Source organism: Poecilia mexicana, unplaced genomic scaffold (assembly GCF_051168715.1).
Source record: "Poecilia mexicana isolate PSO_F unplaced genomic scaffold, ASM5116871v1 scaffold_6, whole genome shotgun sequence".
Lineage (NCBI taxonomy): Eukaryota > Metazoa > Chordata > Actinopteri > Cyprinodontiformes > Poeciliidae > Poecilia > Poecilia mexicana.
In genome coordinates, this window is record NW_028263375.1 from 6200750 (window position 1) to 6223520 (window position 22771).

Consider the following 22771-nt stretch of genomic DNA (forward strand, 5'->3'; position numbering starts at 1 on the left):
AGGTGCTTTTTACAGAATTCAAAATTAAAACTGCCACTAGTTTTAAATTGTATGTTTGTTTTTAAACTGTAAGAGTTGTTTTTTTATTTTTTAATTGTTGTGTTTTAATGTACAGCACTTTGTATCAGCTGTGGTTGTTTTAAAGTGCTTTATAAATAAAGTTGGTATGGTATGGTAATAATCGATTCATCATGATTTATTGCTTAATCCCCAACTACCTGGGCAATTTCTTAAAAGTTATTAACAAATAAGTCAAGAAAATATAGAATCCAATTGATAATTTTCACTTCATTCCCGTCATGAATCCTGTCAGGACTTTAACCCTGAGCTCAGTGGTGTTTGGGTCACCCAGCAGCGCTTTCAGGGTGTATTGTTGAACCGTTTTGTGTGATCAGTGTATTGTTAGACTCTTAGGATTGTCATTGGGAGGCCGTGGGTGGGTGGGCTTGTATTCTGTGTGCTGACATGGACCTTCTGTGAGCGCATTCAGTTGGATGATGTCAGGGGGAGAACAGTGAAAAACGGTAATCTGCCCGAAAAGACCGAAACAAGCAGAAAAAGTCTAACTGAGATGGAACCGAAGAGACCTGGGATTATCGGAGACGGATCACTCTCTAACATGGACTAATCTGGGAAGCGGCCAACGTTTCCTTACATTTGGTTTTCCTGCTGTGAAGTGGACCAGGAGGACTGAACATGCAGGAGTCTCCAGGTGTCGCCGGTGTGGACGGCAGCTACGGCAGCAACGTGCCGGCGTTTCTCACCAAACTGTGGACGCTGGTGGAGGATCCAGACACCAACCATCTCATCTGCTGGAGCGCTGTGAGTTCTGCTCAACCAGGGCCGGCCCAACCATTTTTGGGACCCGGTGCATGTTTTCATTTGGGGTCCCCAATGCCAACACGTCAGGGGCTTCAAACTCGTTTTCACTTTCAGCCACATTAAGATCATGAATGTTCTTAAAGGGCCGGTTGTGCTAGAGATGTATGAACAAACCCGATAAACGGTTAGAACTGTCTCTGCATTTGCACTCATGTATGACGGTAAATGTGACTTTTTATTACTGTCAAATAATCAATCACAGACTATAACGTGACATCATGTAAGGCTGAGGCAGAAGTGTAGAAGTTAATTATGTTTTTGACAATTTTTCTGGAAAATTTTCAATGAACTCACAATTGTGCATTAGAACAAAAAATGACTCAATTTGCTGATGTTGAGTTCATTTCCACAATCGCAGTAAAACTGGAAGCATCGACATTTAATTTGGCAGTAAGCAGATAAAAACCTCTTTGATTTGATTAATAAAATAATATTTAAGCATACAACTGTTATTTTGAAGGTTGTATTTATGGATACCTTTGGAGTCTAGAGGGCCACATAAAAATCTATGGCGGGCCGGATTTGGCCCCTGGGCCTTGTGTTTGACACATGCAACATGTCAACACCAGCTGCCTCACCAATCCTAAGCTAGTGTGTGAAACACCTGCTGCCATTAGCATCATTTGTAATTAACTTACATCATGCTGGTGCTTTTAAATCCAAGCAGCCGCTTTCAGTTCCACAGTCACAAGCTTGTTTAAGCAATAATCTACAATAAAGCTTAAAATGGTGCTAATGTTTCTTATACAGAGGTTTTGTCATCTCATTATGCATTTTCTTACATTATGGCAAACTTCCTGCTTTCTTAAATCTTTAGTTTTTTAGCAAACCTGTTGCTTAGTTCTGATAACTAGACATGCTCAATATTTTTAAAACCAATGAATTACAAAAACTTATTTCTGAATGCAGACAGGTTAGGGTTAGGTAACCCTTCTATAAATGAAATATTAACCAGGTGAGTTGTATGTTTATATGTTTTAGGTCAGACAGTGATGACTCTGAAACGTAAGGAATAAAAAGCAGTACTTTTCTTTTGCTTTTAATTCCTGAAATGGTTCAATAATCCAACAAACACTTCGGCCCTGACAACTTTCTCTGTCTTACAGACAGGAACGAGTTTCCACGTGTTTGACCAGGGCCGCTTTGCCAAAGAAGTTCTGCCGAAATACTTTAAACACAACAACATGGCGAGCTTCGTTCGACAGCTCAACATGTGTGAGTATAGCCCTCTTGTCTTTTTCTATTTCATGAGCTCGGTGTGTTTACTCCTCCGCTCTGCCGGGTTTCATCAGACGGTTTCCGTAAAGTGGTGAACATCGAGCAGAGCGGCCTGGTGAAGCCTGAAAGAGACGATACAGAGTTCCAGCACCTCTACTTCCTGCAGGGACACGAGCACATGCTGGAGCACATCAAGAGGAAGGTGTGTATGCATACACACACACGCACACACAAAACTATCTGGAACTAAACTCTATCAAACATGAAAACTGATCTTCAGGAGAATGTACTTCAAAGCAGCTTTAAATGATTATTAAACTATGCAAGCTTACAAGTTAATGTTTTTGGTGGAAACAAACAATAAACTTTGTTAATACACCATCACTTCAACAGAGTCGCTGGATAAATGAGTTTATATTCTCATTTACCCTCTGAGCCACAGAGGGACAGGAGTTTCTTGCAATTGGAAAATTGTAGGTTTGATTCCAGCTTCGTCCTGTCAGGTGTTAAAGTCTTAGCTCTAAATTGCCAGCTGATCTCTGCATGCTGCAATTTTTTAAAAACTTGCTAGTATTTTTGTCTAGTTTCTTGTGCAAATATCTTAGTACACTTGACTTGAGATGAAACTGGCTTACAGGTAACAAGATATAGCAGCTTGTTTTGGGTCAGTGATTCCTTAATAGTACCAAGTCCACAGGTAGATTATTTCACTTCCAACATGGAATCTGCCAGTGGAACAAATACATTTTAATCAATATTAAGAAATCGTCTACCTAAAACAAGCTCCTATTTAATGCTAAAAAGTTACTTTTAAGTTAGTTGTACTTTAATTAAAGTGCACTAAGATAGTGGGACAAGAAACTAGACCAAAAATACTTGGTAGATTTTGTGTTTGTGAGTGTGACTCCAGTGTGAAGCTCTTTAAATGGTGAGCTGATGGAAAACTGCTTTAGGTTCAGTCAGATTAACTCAAAGTGATTACAAGTTTTAGGTATAATAGTGGTAAAACAATTAATGTTAAATCAAAAAGTTTAAAACCACACAGAAAACCTAATAAGTATAATGTTCCAAATAAAATTCCATTTAGAAAAACTTCATGTTGCACAACTCGATAATAAAAGCAAATTATTAAAATATACAAAACAGCTCAGTTCAAACTTCTTCAGTTCTGTCTGAATGGTGAGATTTTGATTTAAATCAAACTGTTTAAACTGATGGCTTAGATAATTTGTCAATATTTTTACATAATTTACTTCAGTGAAGAAATCTTGCTGAGTTTCTAAGAATAGTCTGAGGTCAAAGGTTAAGGAAGTTCTGAAAAGTCATGCCAGACAGTTTCAGATAAAAAAAACAAAATTTTAATCTGTAGTTAAAATTATAACCATTTTTTTTCATTTTATAAGTACCTAAAGTGTGTGGTGTAATGTTTTTCTTTTTTTTTACTTATTCTATCATTTTTTGCAACAAATTGATGTGGTCAGTTAAAGAGACAGAAAATATCTACGTTAAAAAACAGATTTTTATTGAGTGTTTTTGGTGAAAGTCTAATGTTTGTTCTTAACCTTGATACTTTAAAAATATTACTGAGAATTTACTCCATAATGCTATTACTTAACACCAAATTTCACAAATAGTAGAGTTTGGAATATAAATATGATGAGATAAAAACGGAGTTCAACAAATTATTTTATATTTGTTTTAGCCACCATATAAATCTGTTCAAACATCAAGATAGTTTTTTTAGCTCTTGATGTTTTTGTCCAGGTTTCCATCGTGAAAAGCGAGGAGACCAAAGTCCGGCAGGAGGACCTGAGCAAGCTGCTGTACGAAGTTCAGCTTCTGAGGACGCAGCAGGACAACATGGAGTGTCAGATGCAGGACATGAAGCAGTGAGTGAAGAACACTCTGCTTTTTAAATACTGTTACACCTGAACTTACCAAACACCCCACTGCAAATTAGATTTATTCAAAAATACACAAACTAGTTGCTGTCAGTGATAGACTAGATTAAATACAACTGATGTTTAATTTTTTCTTGAAACTAAATATAAAATTTTATTTTTGCTTAGCTGCAGTCTCTTATTTAATTATTCAGCATGTTCAGATCTCAGCAGAGCTTTCTCTTCCTGTTTTAACCTGCTGGTAGCATGATTTACAGCCAGACATAACTTCTACCTTCTCTCCTCATTTATATTATTGGGTTTACAGGCAGCCATCTTTTTCAAATCCCACCAGAGATTTTCAAAATAATTCAGACTTTATCTGCATTTCCATTGATCACATAATCGAGCAATTTGACATTTTTAAAATAAATCGGCCTAATCAAAACATGTCCTCAAAGCAGAGGAACTGAAACAGCATCAGAGCACCACGGAGCCACTACCATGCCTTACTGTAGGCGTTGTATTCTGTGATGCTTCGTTTTTCTTTTTTCAGAAACATTGCAAGAATCAGCAAGTTTCAGTTTTGGCTCAAAACAGAATCCTAGCTTTTTTTTTTAATGTCTGTGATCAAACTAGGTCTAAATTTTATTGTGGTTTTCAGTCAGAGGAGATGGATGTCTTGCAGTTTAGGTCTGAGTCTTAGTGGCTGCTGCCACGCTCCTTTTTTCAGCCTCAACTGTTTTTTGCAGCCTCATATGATCTCCCAGTACTTTTTTATCAATATTAAGGAGTTATTGACTTGAAACAAGCTTATATGTATTGCTTAAAAGTTAATCAATCAAATTTTATTTGTATAACACCTTTCAGCAACAAGGCATTTCAAAGTGCTTTACATCATAAAAGCACAAAAATACAAAGTCATAGAAACACAGACAACAACATTACATTTTGCACATCAGATTATTGTATTGATTCATGATTAGGTTTCAAAAGTAATTCTAAACAGGTGAGTTTTAAGTCTAGGCACTCAGTGTTTCTGCTGTTTTGCAGTTTTCTGGAAGTTTGTTCCAGATTTGTGGTGCATAGAAGCTGAATGTTGCTTCTCCACGTTTGGTTCTGGTTCTGGGGATGCAGAGCAGAACCAGAAGACCTGAGGGGTCTGGAAGGTTGGTACAACAGCAGGTGCTAAACCGTTCAGGGATTTATAAACTAACAACAGTATTTTAAAGTCTATTCTCTGAGCTACAGGGAGCCAGTGTAGGGACTTTAAAACTGGTGTTATGTGCTCTATCTTCCTGGTTTTAGTGAGAACGTGAGCAGCAGCTTCTGGATCAGCTGCAACTGTTTGATTTAGGGCTGTTGTAAACGAATATTTTAGTAATCGAGTAATCTATCGATTATTCTTACGATTAATCGAGTAATCGGATAAAAAAAACAACTAAAATGAAATATTGGTAAATCTGGCATAATACCGATGTTACTATCAGATATCAATATCAGTCCAATTTTTCATATTTGAGCATCCCTAACAGTTGCTTTTTTGTAGTTTAGAAAACTAACCTGTAACAATAATAGCTCACTTTCTAAGTTAACCAGAAGAAAAGTTATAGAAAAATCTGAAATTATATTGAATTTAATAACAAAGAGGCAGGCTCATAAATATGCTTATAAAAAATGTCTACAATCCAGCTTTTAGTTTATGTATTCATCTTCAGTGAGTTTAATAGATTAATTAAACTCACCTTGCCACCTAACCTGTCACGCTTTGGGTTTGAAAATACGGGAAATGCCGCCTGGAGTGGGAGGAGAGGGCGAATGAACGAACGTAAGATGGAGGGGAGGAAATAGACCAGCGGACTGACGAACCGTTGGACCGGGGGACGAACACGGGGGGAAGCAATACGGGATATTTACGACACCTTCACTGGTCACACTCAGAAACTCATCTACCAGCCATGTACGATGCGCTCCGCCACCCGTTTCTTCAGACCGGGATATGAAATTTATTGTGCGGTTCGTCGGTAAAGCTACATTTACACGGTAAGCATCAGCTACTCAGCCGCCCGCCCTGTTCAGGCTATCCGCTCACCTCAGCGCTCTTCCCGCCGTTCGCTTTCAACCAGCAGCCCCGGAGGAGAAATGCTGCCGTACTCCAGGCATTCCCCCAGTCATTTTAAGGATGCTTATTGGTTCCCCAAAAACGATAAAAAAGTCGGGCATTATCATCAATCCATAAAATCCCCACGGGCCAATCTTGAAGATTGGACTTTATGCCGCTGAGACTTAACTTTTGTCAACAACAAAGAGGCGGAAGTGAGAGCTCCGCGCAACGCAAATGAAGTCCCGGCCGGAACACGGTGCGCTAACTAATAAAACATAAATTAACGAAGCTTCGAGGCAGGTAAATTTTCCTCGAGGAATTTTAGTAATCGAGGTGCTCGAATCATTCGAGGAATCGTTTCAGCCCTAGTTTGATTGATTTATTAGTCAGACCTGTGAAGACGCTGTTGCAGTAATCAATGCGGCTAAAGATAAACGCATGGATGAGTTTCTCTAGATCTCGTTGAGACATCAGTCCTCTAATCCTGGAAATGTTCTTCAGGAGATGGAAGGCCGACTTTGTGATTGTCTTTATGTGCTCTGAAGGTTCAGGTCAGAGTCCATCACTACTCCCAGGTTTCAGCCTGATTGCTGGTTTTCAGTCACAATAACTGAAGCTGTGCATCGAGTTTAGATCTATAACTCTAGATCTATAACTCTAGATCTATAACTCTAGATTGTTCCTCTTTAGGTCCAAAAATAATAACTTCAGTTTTGTTTCTGTTCAGCTGGAGAAAGTTTTGGCACATCCACACATTTATCTGTTTTAAGCATCTATTCAGTGATTGGATGGGATCAAAGGTCACCTGGTGACATCGTGATGTAAAGCTGTGTATCATCCGCGTAGTTATGGTAGCTAATCCTATTTCCTGTTATAATCTGAGATAGTGGGAGCATATAGATATTGAATAATAGGGGTCGGATTGAGCCTTGGGGAACCCCCCATGTGACCTTTGACCTCTCTGATGAGACGTTTCCAACTGAAACAAAGAAATCCCTGTTCTTTATGTAAGATTCAAACCAGTTGAGCACTGGACCGGAGAGTCCAACCCAACTCTCCAGTCGATTCAGTAAAATGTCATGGTCAACAGAGTCGAAAGCTGCACTGAGGTCCAACAGAACCAACACTGTGGTTCTCCCACAGTCTGTATTTATGTGGATATTATTGAACACTTTGACTAGGCCAGTCTCTGTGCTGTGGTAACCACGGAAACCAGACTGGAAGGAGTCAGAGTGGTTGGTTATAGTTTGGAAGCTTTTTAACGGTTGAAACTTTTTCATTAATTTTGCTGGTGAATGGGAGGTCAGAGGTCAGCCTGTAGTTCTGCAGTAGTGATTTGTCCAGGTTGTTCTTTTTTATCAGCGGTTTGATAAATGATGTTTTCAAAGCCTGAGGAAATTGATGACTTTACTATTTGGATCAGATCATTTGTAATGACAGGGAGGACTTTCTTAAAGAAATGTGTGGGTAGGACATCCAGACAGCGGTAACTTCACATTAACTGAAGGTTTTATAATTAATTTATAATTATAATTAATTTCCTGCATTTGTCCACAGTTTTTCTACAAATCCACAAAACACATATAGCTCAAAAGGAAAAGTTGCATTTAATAACATTTTACACACAAATCTCTAGTTTACTGATGTGTCTGTGCAGAATTAGTTGATTTCAATAAAAAGGTTTTTGGATCCAGTGCTGTGAATCATTGTGGTGTCAGAGCAGCTTCTGATCTGTCATTTTATTCTTCCTGTTATGTTGGAACCGATCAGTGAGCGGATGAACTGACATTTTCTCCGGAGGCCAACAGCTGCTGAAAATAGCTGCTCTGGTTCTATTGTGTGAAGGAACGGCTTTATGCTCAGCATTGTTCGCTGATGTGAGGAGAGAATGTTCATCTCATCACCTGACTGACGCGCACACACACACACACACACACACACACACACACACACACACACACAGCCTCTTTTTATTAAAAATCCTGATTTATAAAACATGTAAATGTTGATGCATAAACCAAGGTTTTGTTGTGTGATGAGCTAAAATGTAGCCGTTCTCATTAGTTTCTACCTTCCAGCAGCGTTTTAATCATTTTAAAAGAAGCATTTTTATTTTTGTTGAAGTTTTTACAATCTGAAGAAATATAAATAATCCAAATTATAATTGAACAAAAACACAATAATTGATTATTAGAGACTGAGCAGTTTTCATCTAGTTTGTTGGGCAAATGTCTTATTACACTTAAAATAAGACAAAACTAACTGACAAGTTAACCATGATTCACCAATCACTTTAGCTTTTGGATTTGCGATATTGATCATATTGATTCTGCATCCTATGAAGTCACAACTAATGATTGTGACTCAGTTTGTTGTGCAGCCTTGGTCCTGATAACAACAGGAAAATGGGTGTAAATAAATCTAAACTCCAGATCAAACTTTTAACCTTCTAATCAGACTTTTGCTTTTGCTCCTGCTTGCAGGCAGAATGAGGTTCTTTGGAGAGAAGTGGTCTCACTGAGACAGAACCACACACAGCAACAGAAGGTCATGAACAAGGTGAGTTCACTTCTGAAAACAAAATGTGATTCAAACGGGATCAAATAAAACAAATTCATGAAAATCCTAATCTGTAGTTTGAGATCAGAAATTATTTCAACACTTGGATCAGAGGTGCAGCCATGTGCTTTTTGAAAAAAAGATCATGTATAATTTCTGATAAATATTATAGGAAATTTGTTGTCTTACTTAAAAAAACAATATCTTACTTAAAACTTTTACTAAAACAAGATCAGTTGTCTTTTGCGATGTCGATATTTATGAAAAACTAAAACCCCCAAAAGAAAAACGATTTAAAAAATCTTATGGCTACTTTATGTTGTCCTCTTGCGAAAATTCAACAAAATTATTCCACAGAAAAGATTAACAAAAACCTGCTCTGGTTATATCTATTAATGATAGAGGTTTTGAAATAAAAAAATTAACTATAAGCTCCAGTTAAAAATGTTTGAAAAGCCTAAAAACTGTCAGAATTGTTGTTTATACTATTTCCCTACTGCTGGTTCCGTTAGAACTTCAATAAATATGAAAATATGATTAAATGCAGGACAATATTTCATGCTTGTGGAGCTTTGACCTGGGAAATCAACTTTTAAAGGACAAAGTTTATGTCAAAGGAAGTGTAAAACAATGTGATGGGCAGCTCATGTTTAGAGGTTCCTATTTCTGATTTTTCTTTAAATCAGTCATAGTAATTCTTTTTTTTAATATTCTGAAATTCAGTTTTAATTAATTCTAAATTGAATTGTTGTCATTTTAATGCAACAGGTGATTCACACCAAGCTGCTTAAATAATTTATGTGTAAAATGGAGCCATTTTATCAGCTCAAAAGCTAAAACCAGCTGCTGCTTCTGTAACTTTCTGTAACAGAAGATCTTGTTACATTTTCAAGAACTACGATGATATTAGATTAAAGTTTTATTGATTAGCAAAAGGTTGAAGGGATGGATGGAGAGGACAAAGCAAGCTGGGATTGCTGTTCTTTCTTAAAACCAGCTGGTGGAACTAATAGAAGCTGTTTTTCACCTGAAGCGTTTTGGTTTCTCTCTGGCTGTGAGGCCGAGCCAGGTGCTGATTCATGCTGTGTTTTCTCCCTCTTCCCCAGCTGATCCAGTTTCTGTTCAGCCAGATGCAGTCCAGCACACCCAGCTCTGTGGGCCTGAAAAGAAAACTGTGAGTGAACACACACACACACACACGCACACACGCACACAGTGGCCGTCAACAATAACGGGACAAACAGAGCAATGGAGGGTGGAGGGAAGGGCTGACAAACCAAAGCGTCTAACTCAACGCTCGCTGTGAATGGAGACAAGTGCTGAATCAGTCAGTCAGTGAAGGCAGCGCCGCACGGTGTGTGACCTTGTTGTAGTCAATGTGGGTGAAATGCTGGTTCAGCGTTGTAGCTGAGCGCGAACAAGGCCAGGATGAGAAAGGAGAGGCACGCCCAAATACAAAAGTGACAAAAAAAAAAAGAAAAAACAATATCCAGGTCTGTTTGGTAGAAACATACAGGCTTTCTCTTTCATCTCTATGAAATCTATATTTCTTTTGTGACTTTCTGAATTAGTCACAATGTGTGAACCATCTGAAGAGGTTTAACCAAAAAACAAGAAGATCTGAAGTCTTAAAGTGGCAGTGTTGTGGAAAATTGGCTTTTTTGAGCTTTACATCACACTATAAAGTTATTCCCTCATCTAAAACAAACCCTAAATGTTGCCTTGAATATTTCCTGCATGTTTGAGGAAGTCTTTCAATCTCCATGGCAACCATTCAGCTGTGCAAAACGCCTGGTTGGACCTAACCCAGTCTTCTCAGAGACCTTCTGCCTCACAGAGCAGCACTCCCTGGTCACTGTCCCACTCAGCTCCTTCAGACTAGCCAACTGCAAATAGCAAACACCTGTAGGAACTGTACATTAGTGAAACTTTTCATACCAGCTGGTTCTCTGTTAAAACTTTGTTAAAGATGGGTTAAATAGATGAGCCATGTTGTGATGATATCCTGAAAGAGCAGGAGTTTTTAAAGAGACAGAGACACAATTTCAAGGCATTAAATTGCAAGGTTAAGTCATATTTGATATACATAGCATTTTTATAAGCATAGCTACCTGACATGATTTTTTTCTCAATTGTTCTTTTTTTTATTAGACTGGAGCCTTTTTGCAAACTTTTAAATTGAAATTCCAGAGAAGTTCTATTGAATCTATATTCTTGCACAGAATCAGGTTGGTTTCTATGGTTCTAATTTCCTTTAATAATTAAATTGCTATAATAGCTGCATTTCACATTGTCTCAGGCTACATTTGTGGATGAGTTTAAACATTTTTGTTTGATTTAAAAGGGGGGGAAAAAAAGCAAAAATAGAAAAAATATTTTAAAGAGGATGAATACAAAATAATAAACTTAATCTGAGTCACTGATTGAGCAGAAAAAGTATCTCCCTTAAAGAGTAACAACACCTTTTTGAATTGAATTACTCAAGCATTGTCTGATTTTGATGCCAGAAAACAAGAAGCCAAACGTCTGGGTTCAATAATTACATAAATGACTTTTCAAACAGTAAATATCGAGCTTTAACTAAAATATGTCACGTCAACACACCTGGAAACCATTATTAATTCCTCCTTCAGGTGAGAATCCTGCTGACTGAAACGTTTTTATCCCATCAGACCTCTGATGTTGGATGACGGCTCTCCCAGCCCCCCAGCCCCCAAGTTCAGCCACAGCCATCCCATAGAGCCGGTGCATGAATCCTACTACATCCACTCAGTAAGTAAATGTAACGAAGAAGCATGAACTAAAAGTCAGTAAGCTAGATTTAGATTTTCTAGAATGTCTCCCTGTAGAGTTATTAATGCTATGCTGATGTTTTTCAGTGATCTATTCTGCTGGGATCTATAATGATCTAAAATAGTGACCTTCCATGTTCAGAACAAATGTTGCCAGCAGCCACATGAACTGATCCTCATCTGTAGTTTCAAAGTTACAGCCGGGGATTTCTGCCTGGTTATGCATGCAGGGAAGCAGCTTTAGTTATGGCATTCTGTGCAGCAATGATGCAAAGTTTGCAACAGTGTTTTATGACTGTTATAGAAAAAAAGGGGAAAATTTCCATCAGAAAACTCTTCTTCTAGAACACATGTGTCAAACTCAAGGCCCGCGGGCCACATGTGGCCCGCCATGTCATTTTATGTGGCCACCCCAGCATTTTATAGGCCCATGATTGATTTAAAATAGGTTTTGAGCACGAATTGACTACAAACTACATCTCCCACAATGCATTCCGATTGTTATCAGCCAACATTACGGCTTCTCGCCACTAGAGAGCAGCAGAGTCACCTCAAGCTGCTTATTGATTTTCCCAGTGAATAAAACTGAGACATCGACAAGCTAACATCAAAACGTCCAAGAAAAGAAAAATCGATTTACAAGTAAGACTGTGAATGAAGATGTGTGTGAGTTGGTGTCAGGGCGGCAGGTGGCGCTAGACTTTTTTTGTTATCCTTATCTTGACCGACAACATTAAAAAAATCGGTCATGTACTATTTTTAACCGTGAAATTACAATCATATTAACATCGACTATTTAGCCGCATTTTATGCGGTTTAGTTAATATTCGCAGTGAATCCAGATCCCATCACAAATTAAGCAGATACATGTATCTACATTTACTCGTAGTGACAAAAACCACTGACTGAGGCCCCAATAACTTTTAATAAATTAAATTGAGCGACTTCACTTAAATTAGTGTCACTGTCCTCCAGAACGCCGCTCTCCTGGGCGTTCTGGACTCTGTAGAACCATTTGTCTCTGCTAATGACATCTTCAATACATTTTTAGTATCCCAGGCTTAGTTTATGGACTGAACAGACAGAAACAGTTATCATTATACATTTTGAACTGTTGATTTTATTTTTGAACCATTTTTAATTGTAAAGTGTTGATTTTATTTTTGAAACCTTATTTATTGTAGTGTTGATTTTATTTTTGAACCCTTATTTATTTTGAACTGTTGATTTTATTTTTGAACCATTTTTAATTGTAAAGTGTTGATTTTTTTTTTTAAACCTTATTTATTGTAGTGTTGATTTTATTTTTGAACCCTTATTTATTTTGAAGTGTTAATTGTCTGAAAGACCTTACACACATGAATTGCCCCATACGGGGTTTGAACCGACGACCTCAGCATTGCCAGCACGGTGCTCTAACCTGCTGAGCTAACTCACCTACCTTACAAACTGTTGAGTTTCCATGGATTTAAGAAGAACTGACATGATCTTACCACAATGAAGATTTGATAAAAGTGCTTATATTCTAATGTTTTTCAAAACAACATACATAATATTTTGTTTTCCAGAGATTTTGTATTTTGAAGTGTTGATATTATTTTTGAACCATTTTTAATTTTCAAGTGTTGATTGTATTTCAGAGATATTTTTTATTTTAATGTGTTCATTTTATTTTTTAACCATTTTTTTATTAGTAAGTATTGATTTTATTTTATAGCCATTTAGCCAAGTCTCTGTAGAACCATTTGTCTCTGCTAATGACATTTTCAATACATTTTTTTGATCCCAGGCTTAGTTTATGGACTGTAATGTGAAATTAGGCACAAGTATAAGTCTGGCAGTTTGTTCACCAAGTTACTGTGCTCTCTGAGAGGATCTGTAAGTATTTGACATTGTTCCATGCCCATCGTTGACATTAGTCTCTAACAAAATGTGGATCATCTACCAGGAACACTGCAAAGAGCATGAGTTTCTGTAGCGTAGTGGTTATCATGTTTGCTTCACATACAAAAGGTTTCTGGTTCGAAACCAGACAGAAACAGATTTTGCATGTTCTATTCATCACAGGTGTTTACTAAAGGTCAACAAGGGTTCTGTGGTGTCATGGTCTGTACTCTGAATCCAGGCATCTGAGTGCAAATCTCAGTTGACATTTTCATGCGTTGCATCTCACATCATCAACTTTGGAACCTCAAACTGAAACAAAGCAGAGAAGTTCAGTTCCTGTAGTGTAGTGGTTATCACGTTTGCTTTACATGCAAAAGGTCTCTGGTTTGAAACCAGACAGAAACAGTTTTTGTAGGTTCTGCATCTCTTGGGGTGCAGTGAGACAACAAGAGTCTTCCTCTTTGCTGATGGTTCATTTACCAATCGACTTCATTATTTAAACACTGATTTAAATATTGTAATTTTTAAACTGAGCAGTAATTTTACATCCATGGAAACTCAAATGTAATATTTAAAACTTCATTTAACTTTATTTAAAATCAGTTATTTAACAATATGAGGTGGTGTTTAATTTATTTTTAACATTGTATTTTTAAACATTTATGCTGGGGCTGCCCAAGTCTAGTTTTCCAGAGCTACCATCTGCAGCTTTAGATGCATTCCTTCTCTAACACACCTGGACCATTGAGTCATTATAAGCCTCTACAGAACTGAATGAGGGAAGTCAACCTGATGCACTCCTGATTTGTACCGTCAATGTGGCCCGTTGAGGGGGGCCAATATGCTGAAGTGGCCCTCGGTGAAATTGAGTTTGACACCCCTGTTCTAGAATTTTCTAGAAATACAGAGATGTCAGAGTTCGAAAAGTCAGAATTGTATTCTTCTTTTTTCTATCAACAAAGACCTAATATGTTGTCATAAAATTTTAATCAAAATGTCTTAAATTGTGACAGTTGATCTTCCAAATGCACAGAAAAAAAATGACAACTCTTTTGAGCAGTTTGTTAACTGAACACTAGAGGGAAGCAGAGTGCAATGGCCAACTATTTAGGTGTGGTGTTTCTGACTGCACATAGTTATTAAATATGATTCTTTTAAAGGAGGGGCAGAAAAAGAGGCAGCAACATTAAAACTGGGTCTGAGAGCTCAGCTTTGGAAAAAAAAAAGTTTCAGTTTTATAAAACAAAATGCCACTTTGCTTTTTGTTGTTTTTGTCTCTTCTCAGCCATCCAGCGATACTGCATCTTGTTCGACGGACGGACTGACCGGAGGGCCGATCATTTCAGATGTTACTGACATGACTCAGGCCAGCATGGCCATTCAGATGCAGTCTGCTGACAACAGGTGAGTCAGAAAAGTAAACACTGATTTACCAGAACATCTGTCATCTCTCAGACAACTTCAGGGTCTCAAAAGGTTAAAGGTTAATTTTCAGCTGCTGCAGCTTGCTTTCACATAACAATGAGTCAAACCAACCAAACCCTTTTAAACACCTGTTCCCCTCCTCGCCTGTGGGGGCGCTGCACTAAGAACCACTGAAGGAAGCGGCACAAAAACCTCAGAAGAAGACACTGAGCGCATCTTTCTTCTTCACAAAATGTAAATAAAAATGGAGTGGTGTCAGATTTTAGCCATTGTGAGGTTGTAGGACCCTAGTTCGCTTTTTGGATCTGCATCATAGTTTGATGACACATTCACATCTCCCCAAACAAATCAGACTTTCCAGACAAACAAACTGGAGTTCAATTGAAGCCGACTAAACTGGGCTGGTGTTCATTTGTGTAGAAAGTCTGGTTTGCTTTGGGAGGTATGAATGCTAATCAAACTCTGATACGGACCAAAAACACAAACTCTGGTTCGTCTACAAACCTCGATTTCTGTTCAATCAAAGTGAACTCTGGTGTGGTTTGAATACATATCTGGATGCAAGCGGACCATAGAGTATACCAAAGGAAGGAAGCGGACTAGAACGTAGGGCATTCTGGGTAAATGCAACCAAAACAAAGGCGCTAGACTAACAGTAGCAGGAGAAATGGTTCCTGGTCTTTTACCAAAGACAAAAGAGAAATCAAAATCTGACACTACTTCATTTTTGTTTACATTTTGTGAAGAAGGAAGTTGTGGTCATGTCTTCTTCAGAGGTTTTTGTGTCATTTCCTTCAGCGATTCTTGGTGCAGCGCCACCACAGGTGAGGAGGGGAACAGGCTGCTCCAAGTGTTTGGTTCATTTAACAATGTGTAGTGTGAAAGTGAACCACAGAAGCTGAAAATGTAACAAATGTTGTGATTTTGATCCCCAGTTTAACCGAGTCTACCGGTCTATCAGGTGTGAAAACAGCCTTAGTGTTGGAAACTGTCTCTGCTTCCACGCTCAGGGAGAAAAGCATGATGCTCATCAAAGAGGAGCCTGTGAGCCCAGGAGTCCGCGGTGGAGGGAAGGGAGGCAGCGCTGATGGAGGAGAGGCGGCGGCCATGGCGTCCACCTGTCAGGTCTGCTCCTCTGAGCCTCCAGTCCTCCCGGTTGCCATGGTGCAGTCTGTCCTGGAGGGGAGGGGCTCCGTAGCCTCCATGGTGGAGAGGAGGAACCGGAGACCCGCCCTGGACCGGTACGTTATCCCGGCCGGACTTCCTCACAGAAAACCATGTGTGTGTTGAATATTGGTGTGTGTGTGTGTTTGTGCAGAGCTGAGGTTCCAGAGTCTGTGGAGAATGTAGACATGAGTCTGGAGGAGCTGCAGCAGCTGCTGCTCAGGAGCCACCAGCAGAGCGCCATGGAAGCCGGAGCCGGCGCCGTAATGGATGTAAGGACGCAGTTATTAATAAAAATATTTTATTAAATTAAGATCAGCTCCAATCAACAAGTGCAAATTCCTGTGGGTCCAAAACAATCCCAACTCATTGTCCTTCCAGCACCATGTATGACGGTTGCTTGTCTTTAAATTTCTGCAAACACGGATCTTTTCAGAAATCATTGTTTTCCTTCACACTTCCAAACCAGCTATGTTTGTTTGATCTTTTTTACTTGTCTTGTCACAAACTTTAACATTTAACATGCTAACATTTAAAATGGAAAATTCAGCGTTAGCTTTGAGTGAAGCTGCTTAGATGATGAAAATCTTTATCTCTGTAGAACAACTAATGTTGGGGAACGATGAGCAGTAAAAGATGCTATTTACAGCTAACATGTTCACCACTGCATTGTGTATGCTGCAGTATAAACTGTGAAAACCATTAATACAGACATTTTCACATTTATTGTAATCAATTAATGAATGAATGTAATTAAATATTGATTGGTATTCAACTTCTCAGTTATGAAAACGTTCTCTTTTTTTCTTTGACAATTAAACCCACAAACTAAAAGTCAGTGAACTGGTTGCCATGGTTTCAGTTAAGATGCATCTGCTTGTTATTTTTATTTATTGAAGATGTGAATCATTCATTTTTTCTTCTTCATGTGTTTCTGCAGCCTTTCAGTTTAAGCCTTCCTCTGACTGAGTGGAACTTCACAGAGATGGAATCCAACCTGAAATCTGTGAGCTCAAACCATCATTGATGCTGTGGACAAAACGCAAAACAAAACAAACGAAATAACCGAGTTTTAAGTAGTTAACAGAGAACCAGAACACGAGAAAGATGAAAATGGAATAATGGTATTTTGTGTATTGAACAAACCTTCTTTAACAATAAAAAGCGATATAAAGAATAAATAAGAAACGTTTTCCAGATGTATGAGGTGTAGAAATGAGAAATAAAGTCACATATAAGTTTTGACTTTCGATGCCAATATCTCTGTGTTAAAGTGAATTTTATTCTTCATTTCACATGAAATAATGATTAGAACAACAGATTCTAAAATGCTGTTGCAAATCGCTATTGATCTAAAAATGAGATTTTTGAAGAAAATGTTTTCACAGGAACGTGCCGATTGCGATTTGAATCATGTGTTCTGGTTAATGAAGGTCTTTAATGAAATCTCTGAAATATGGAGAGGATCTTGAGTTTACAAATACGCCTGTCAATAATTCCCATTTGCGTGATTTAGCGTTTTTCTATTTTCTCTTTTTTACCAAAAGCTTGAAGACAAAATTGGTCAGTCTGGTTGTTTGGTCTCAACTGGCCTTTTTCTAGAAGGACAGTTTTATTTTATGATTTATTTTATTTCTTGTTTCTGTTGTTTTGTTTATTCATTTTGGATTTCAGTGTAAAATGTTCATTAGAATTTAATGATTATTGAGTTTTTTAGAATTAGTTCTTGAATAATTATGCCTTTAGCATTATATTACTTGAAAATGGTCTCAAAACAGCAACATTATCCTTTATTGCAATAACTTCTGGGACAAGTTATCGTCCAGCAAAATTAGTTATCTCGACAGAACTTTGTGCAAACAGATTTGAAGGAAAATCAATGACTTTTCAAAAAGTAATAGCAGTAGGTACCAACTGTTTTCTTAAAGCAGTCAGGGAAGCTGGAGGAATTTATGAGTGGAACGCCACACCTAAGCTCTGATCCCACAAATTCATCAATACTGTGATGGATGGAGAGAGGAAGTTAAATCATTAAACTCAATAACTTCTGTAATAAACACTAAAGTGTCTCGTAAGGTTTTGTAATAGTGAAGGCCTCAGTGAGGAAGATGATGGGATTGGACAGTATGATCCTGCATCCAGCGCTCTAAATCAGGAGGTCTTTTAGGGGCTCGGTTCATTTCCAGCTTCAGAGACACAAACACTAAAAGCCTGAGCTCACTGAGTAATCAATAACTTCTCTGAGGTCCAATTCTTCTCACCAGGCAGGAGAGCACAGACAGGATGCTGCAGCTCTGAGGTCAGGCAGGCTTTCACTGCACTGAGGAAGGAGTTTCACAGCTAACATCCAGTAAACAAACTGCTTATAGATGCTGCAATGCAAAAACACAAAATGATGGTGCACTTGAAATAAGACAAACCTAACTTAAAAATAAAGATATAGGAGCTTGTTTTGGTCAATAATTCCTGAATATTGATTTTAAAAAATGATAGTTCCACTGGCAAATATTTTCACTTGTAACATAAAATATCTTGTTACAAGTGAAAAAATCTGCCACTTTTTAATCAATATTAAGACATTATTGAGCTAATAGTGGTGTGTTTAGACGGTTCATAAAACCAGCGGTGGGACAGAGAGCTGTGCCATGTTTTTCTGCCTCATTATCTCCAACAGCCCTTAATCAGCCCTTAATCCTCAAACATCAACAGCTCTTGGAAACCTTTGAAAGTCGTCATCAGCCGCCTTCCTGAGCCATTTTGCTCCTGTAAAAAGCTGATTTTTCTGACTCTGAGCTGAAAGAGAGCTGATTCATTCTTCATCTCTGTTCGGTTTTGTTTGTGGAGATGAAAGTTATCAAATGGCTCCCAGTAATTAGAGAGCACTGAACGTTTCCCCACTTACAGCCAGGCTGCCTGCTCCATGTTTGAGTAAATTACCTTGCGTCGTGTTATTTATGTTGCTCCATTTTCAGGAGGGTGAGTGCAAACAGCATTGGCATAGGAAGGTTGGTTGTATTGCTGAATAACTGCTTTACAGGATGGAGCAGCCAGTGAAGATGAAAGACACTGCAAGGCTTTAACACACACAAACAGGAATGAGTGTCATCTTTAACACATCTCAGCAAAAGAAAGGGGAATAAAAAATCAAATACAACTTGAGGCAAAGCATCAATTCAGTCATTTCAAAGTGAAATTCACCACAATTTGTCTCAGGACTGAAACGAAAGCTTCATCAGGGACATTTTAGCAAAAGCAAAAAAATAAAACATTTCTAACGGTTTTTAAGTTAGGTTTGTCTTATTTCAAGTGCACCATCATTTTGTGGTGCATAAAACATTTCTAAATGTTTTAGAAATAAAACATTTAGAAATAAAACATTTCTAATTACTGGGAGCCATTTGATAACTTTCATCTCCACAAACAAAACCAAACAGAGATGAAGAATGAATCAGCTCTCTTTCAGCTCAGAGTCAGAAAAATCAGCTTTTTTTATAATTAAATAAAATAAAAATGTCAGATTGTGTCATGTAGAAAGTCTTTGACTGCATGCATGTTTTTCCTCAGTACATGTTCCAGAACCAGGAAGCCGAGGCTTTTCCTGCAGCTTCCTGTGAGGATCAGTGAGTCTGAGCCGCAGACTGCTGCATTTTATCTGAACGGTAAGAATTTATGACACAATAGTTAACAAATGCAAAAATACTCTGTTTCACATGTTGTCACACCACAGCTGCAAACATCAATACATGTCATTTTAGATTTATATGAAAGATCAATACAAAATGGTTTATGCATTTTTAAAAGTTTTTTTATAAACTTTGAGAACATTAGAGAACAAACAGCATCATAAAAACCAAAGAAAAGACAGAAAACATGGGAAGAATGTGGTTTGGCCAGACTGGACCATGGGACAGAGATGATCAAAGATGAACGTAGGAAAATACTAGAAAAAAATAAAAATACTTTCTGAGATTTTTCTGTATCGCTGCAATTCACTTCACTTATCACTTTGTAACAGGTGAGTTTTCTTTCAGCCATCAGATCAACTTAAATTACAAACAGTAAGCTACACACAGTTCAAACTTTATAGCCAGGAGAAAAGCTCCTGTAAATGCACTAACATTGTTTTACATCATTATGTCATCTGCATTAAAGTGAGCATTGAGAATGCTGATGTGAAGAGATTATAAATAAAATAAAGGCTGGTGGTCCCAGGATTGAGCCCTGAGGAACACCTGAGAATTAAACCTTTCACCTGCATGCTTTGAGATCTGCCAGAATTTATCAGGAAATTATAATCCACGTATAATTTTATCCTTAAATATATATGTTTTAATCTTTGTTAAGGAATGATTGTGTTCTTAGGACCTGGATTGCTATAACGTCTGTGGTTTAGCCTCAGCCAGAGGCTAACTCGTCCCAGCCTCAGGTGGATTCCTCCTGACATCTCGGCTCGTTTCTCTCCTCAGGCCACACAACCTGCTGTTCCACTCATTATTCCACTCCACAGGAGTTTGAACTCACGGCCCTGCCAGGCTGTTTCCACGCTGCTCTACTTCCAATCTGTCCACAGAAGGGCATCTGCAAGGAAAGGGACAATGGGACAATTTCCTAACTACTTCCTGGTTAGCTGGCTGCCATGGATTTGATGTCTACATCTGCAGTTAAGGAAACAAAATAATGTTGACTCATTTACAGCCAGAAGGACGCATTCTTGGCTTCTGCACTTTAGTCTTTGTGTGAGTTCTGGGTTGTAGATGTGATTTTCTTTCTTCCTATAAACTATAAAAATGTTTTTTATTATCTAACATGAGAATCATGGGGGTTAATGTAGAATATTTCACAGGCAAGTTTTCTTAATCTGCTTAGAGGCTCCTCAACTCTTCCTCCTAAAGAAGTGTTCACTGTAAAAACACAAAATCTTACGAAATAGTTTTGGTCTAAATTATAGTGCAAATATCTTAGTACACTTGAAGTAAGACCAAACGAGCTGACAAGTAACTGACACAAACAGCTCCCACTTTAATGCAGACAAAGCCCCAATGTGTTTGTCCATCCGCATCCTCCACTCGAACCAGAACCCAGACAACCAGATGATGATGATGATGATAATGATGATGGATGGACTGAAGTGCGTCACACCGGGGAGTTTAACCTACCCATTCCATGTGTCCTTGCAATTATTTAACATGTAGCCAGAAAGTTCTATTTTTTTGTTTTTACTTGTGAAACTATGAAAAAGCATAACCGGTTCTGCATTTTGCACAATTTGCATCCCAACATGGGGGGAACATTGAGATCAGGCCATTAATTTCCTGTTTTTAGAAGGCAAACACTCGGACCTCAATGAGAGTCGCTGCAGGAAATGGAAACTATTTGAGTTGCAATGTTCATCAATGGGGCAGTATTATGTAAAATTGACTTTTTTTAACTTTACATCATATTCCTAATGTTATTCCCTCTTCAAAAACGTACCTGGAGTGTTGCCTTAAGTCTTTCATGAATGTTTAAGAAATCCTTGAATCTCCATGGCAACCATTCAGCTGTGCAAAACACGTGGTGGACGTAGCTCCGCCTTCAAGGACGAAGCTCCTCCTCAGGGCTGCAGATTCCAAGCTCCCACCTCACAGAGCAGCCCTCCCTCACTCAGATCCTTCAGACTAGCCAGCAGCAATTAGCACACACCTGGTCAGCTCAGGATATGAGCTACGTCTCAGTGAAACGCTGGTAAAAATGTTGCTGAAGGGTTGATGGAGGAGCCATGTTGTGATGACTTCCCGAAGGTGGAGTTTCAGAAAAAGCAGAAGCTTCTTAAAGAGACAAAGGCCTAATTTCAAGGTGTTAAATTGCAAAATCAAATCTCCTTAAGTCATATTTGGCATATACAGGGTTATTTTTATTGTTTTTTTTTAATAACAGCTGACATTAACAATTACTTGATTATGCTATAAAATGGCACTAGACGCCTGAAAAATACATAACCCAGTCCCTTTAAAACACAGATGGAGCATAACCAGATAAATCCAGATGTTTTTCCACTGAGAGATCATCCAGTCCATGATTTAAAAATGTTGGAGTTTATATTGCTGAATGGGATTGTATCTTAGAATTTAATCTGTAACAAAACTTTGCATACCTGCTTGAAAATGGTATAAGATTGAGAACATTTTCCAAAGGTTTTTTTTTTCCCTTTTTTGTGTAATTTTAGTTTGTGCTCAGCATTGGTTGCAGGCAACAATTATGTGTGATAATGTGATTAGCAGAAAGTAGCTGCAGATAAGATGAATTGTGCAATATTGTACAGAACAGTGAGAATACTGCAATGCACAGATGACCATTGGAATGTAGGACATGAACATGTAGATGCGAGTTGTAGACTTGAGCAGACTACACTGAGATGCACTGCTGAAGGAGAGAGTTGGCCTGTGAGTCTAAAAGCTGAGCTGGACAGAAGCTTTGAACAGTTGTTACGTTTCGGTGGAGTGACATCACATCCATAACCGTCTAACCCAAAACCATTCAGGCCATAATATCGGCAGGTTTTGCCCTGAGTGTGACTGAAAAGCCTGCTGCAAGCAAGGAGTCAAATAAGGCACATATTAGCTTTAGCTTTAGCTTTTAACTTTGTGTTGCTGTTCTTCCTCGAGTTTCTTTTGTTTCAAAAAAATCTTTGTTGAATCTTTGACTTAATGCAACATGTTTTTGTAATTACAGCTGCAGCTTGAGGGCAATATAAAGTAAAATAAACTCAGAAGCAGCTTACAGAGATAAAAACTGAGCCGGGATTTGGCTAATTTACCTAAACATTTTACTGAACTCGCTAATAAAAATCTAAATGTGACCTGCAAGGAAACTTTGCTTGT

The 22771-nt window shown here is 38.2% G+C and overlaps 1 protein-coding gene across 1 annotated transcript; it reads left to right on the forward strand.

Annotated features, from left to right (window-relative positions):
- The first annotated feature begins 449 nt into the window (after positions 1 to 449).
- hsf4 (heat shock transcription factor 4) lies at positions 450 to 20983 on the forward strand. The gene is made up of 13 exons (XM_088006133.1): positions 450 to 822; positions 1989 to 2097; positions 2175 to 2302; positions 3865 to 3989; positions 8568 to 8643; positions 9750 to 9817; positions 11316 to 11415; positions 14608 to 14726; positions 15758 to 15988; positions 16066 to 16183; positions 16852 to 16917; positions 19476 to 19570; positions 20378 to 20983. The coding sequence occupies exons 1-12, from the start codon at positions 697 to 699 to the stop codon at positions 19533 to 19535; spliced, it is 1326 nt and encodes a 441-aa protein (XP_087862259.1). The 5' UTR covers positions 450 to 696; the 3' UTR covers positions 19536 to 19570; positions 20378 to 20983.
- The last annotated feature ends 1788 nt before the right edge of the window (positions 20984 to 22771 follow it).

Excerpts from the sequence above, each read along its gene's own strand:
- hsf4 (XM_088006133.1), top strand. The coding sequence starts at position 697 with ATGCAGGAGTCTCCAGGTGTCGCCGGTGTGGACGGCAGCTACGGCAGC. Across the intron at positions 11,416-14,607 it reads AATCCTACTACATCCACTCA|CCATCCAGCGATACTGCATC; the intron begins GTAAGTAAATGT and ends GTCTCTTCTCAG. Across the intron at positions 16,918-19,475 it reads TGGAATCCAACCTGAAATCT|TACATGTTCCAGAACCAGGA; the intron begins GTGAGCTCAAAC and ends GTTTTTCCTCAG.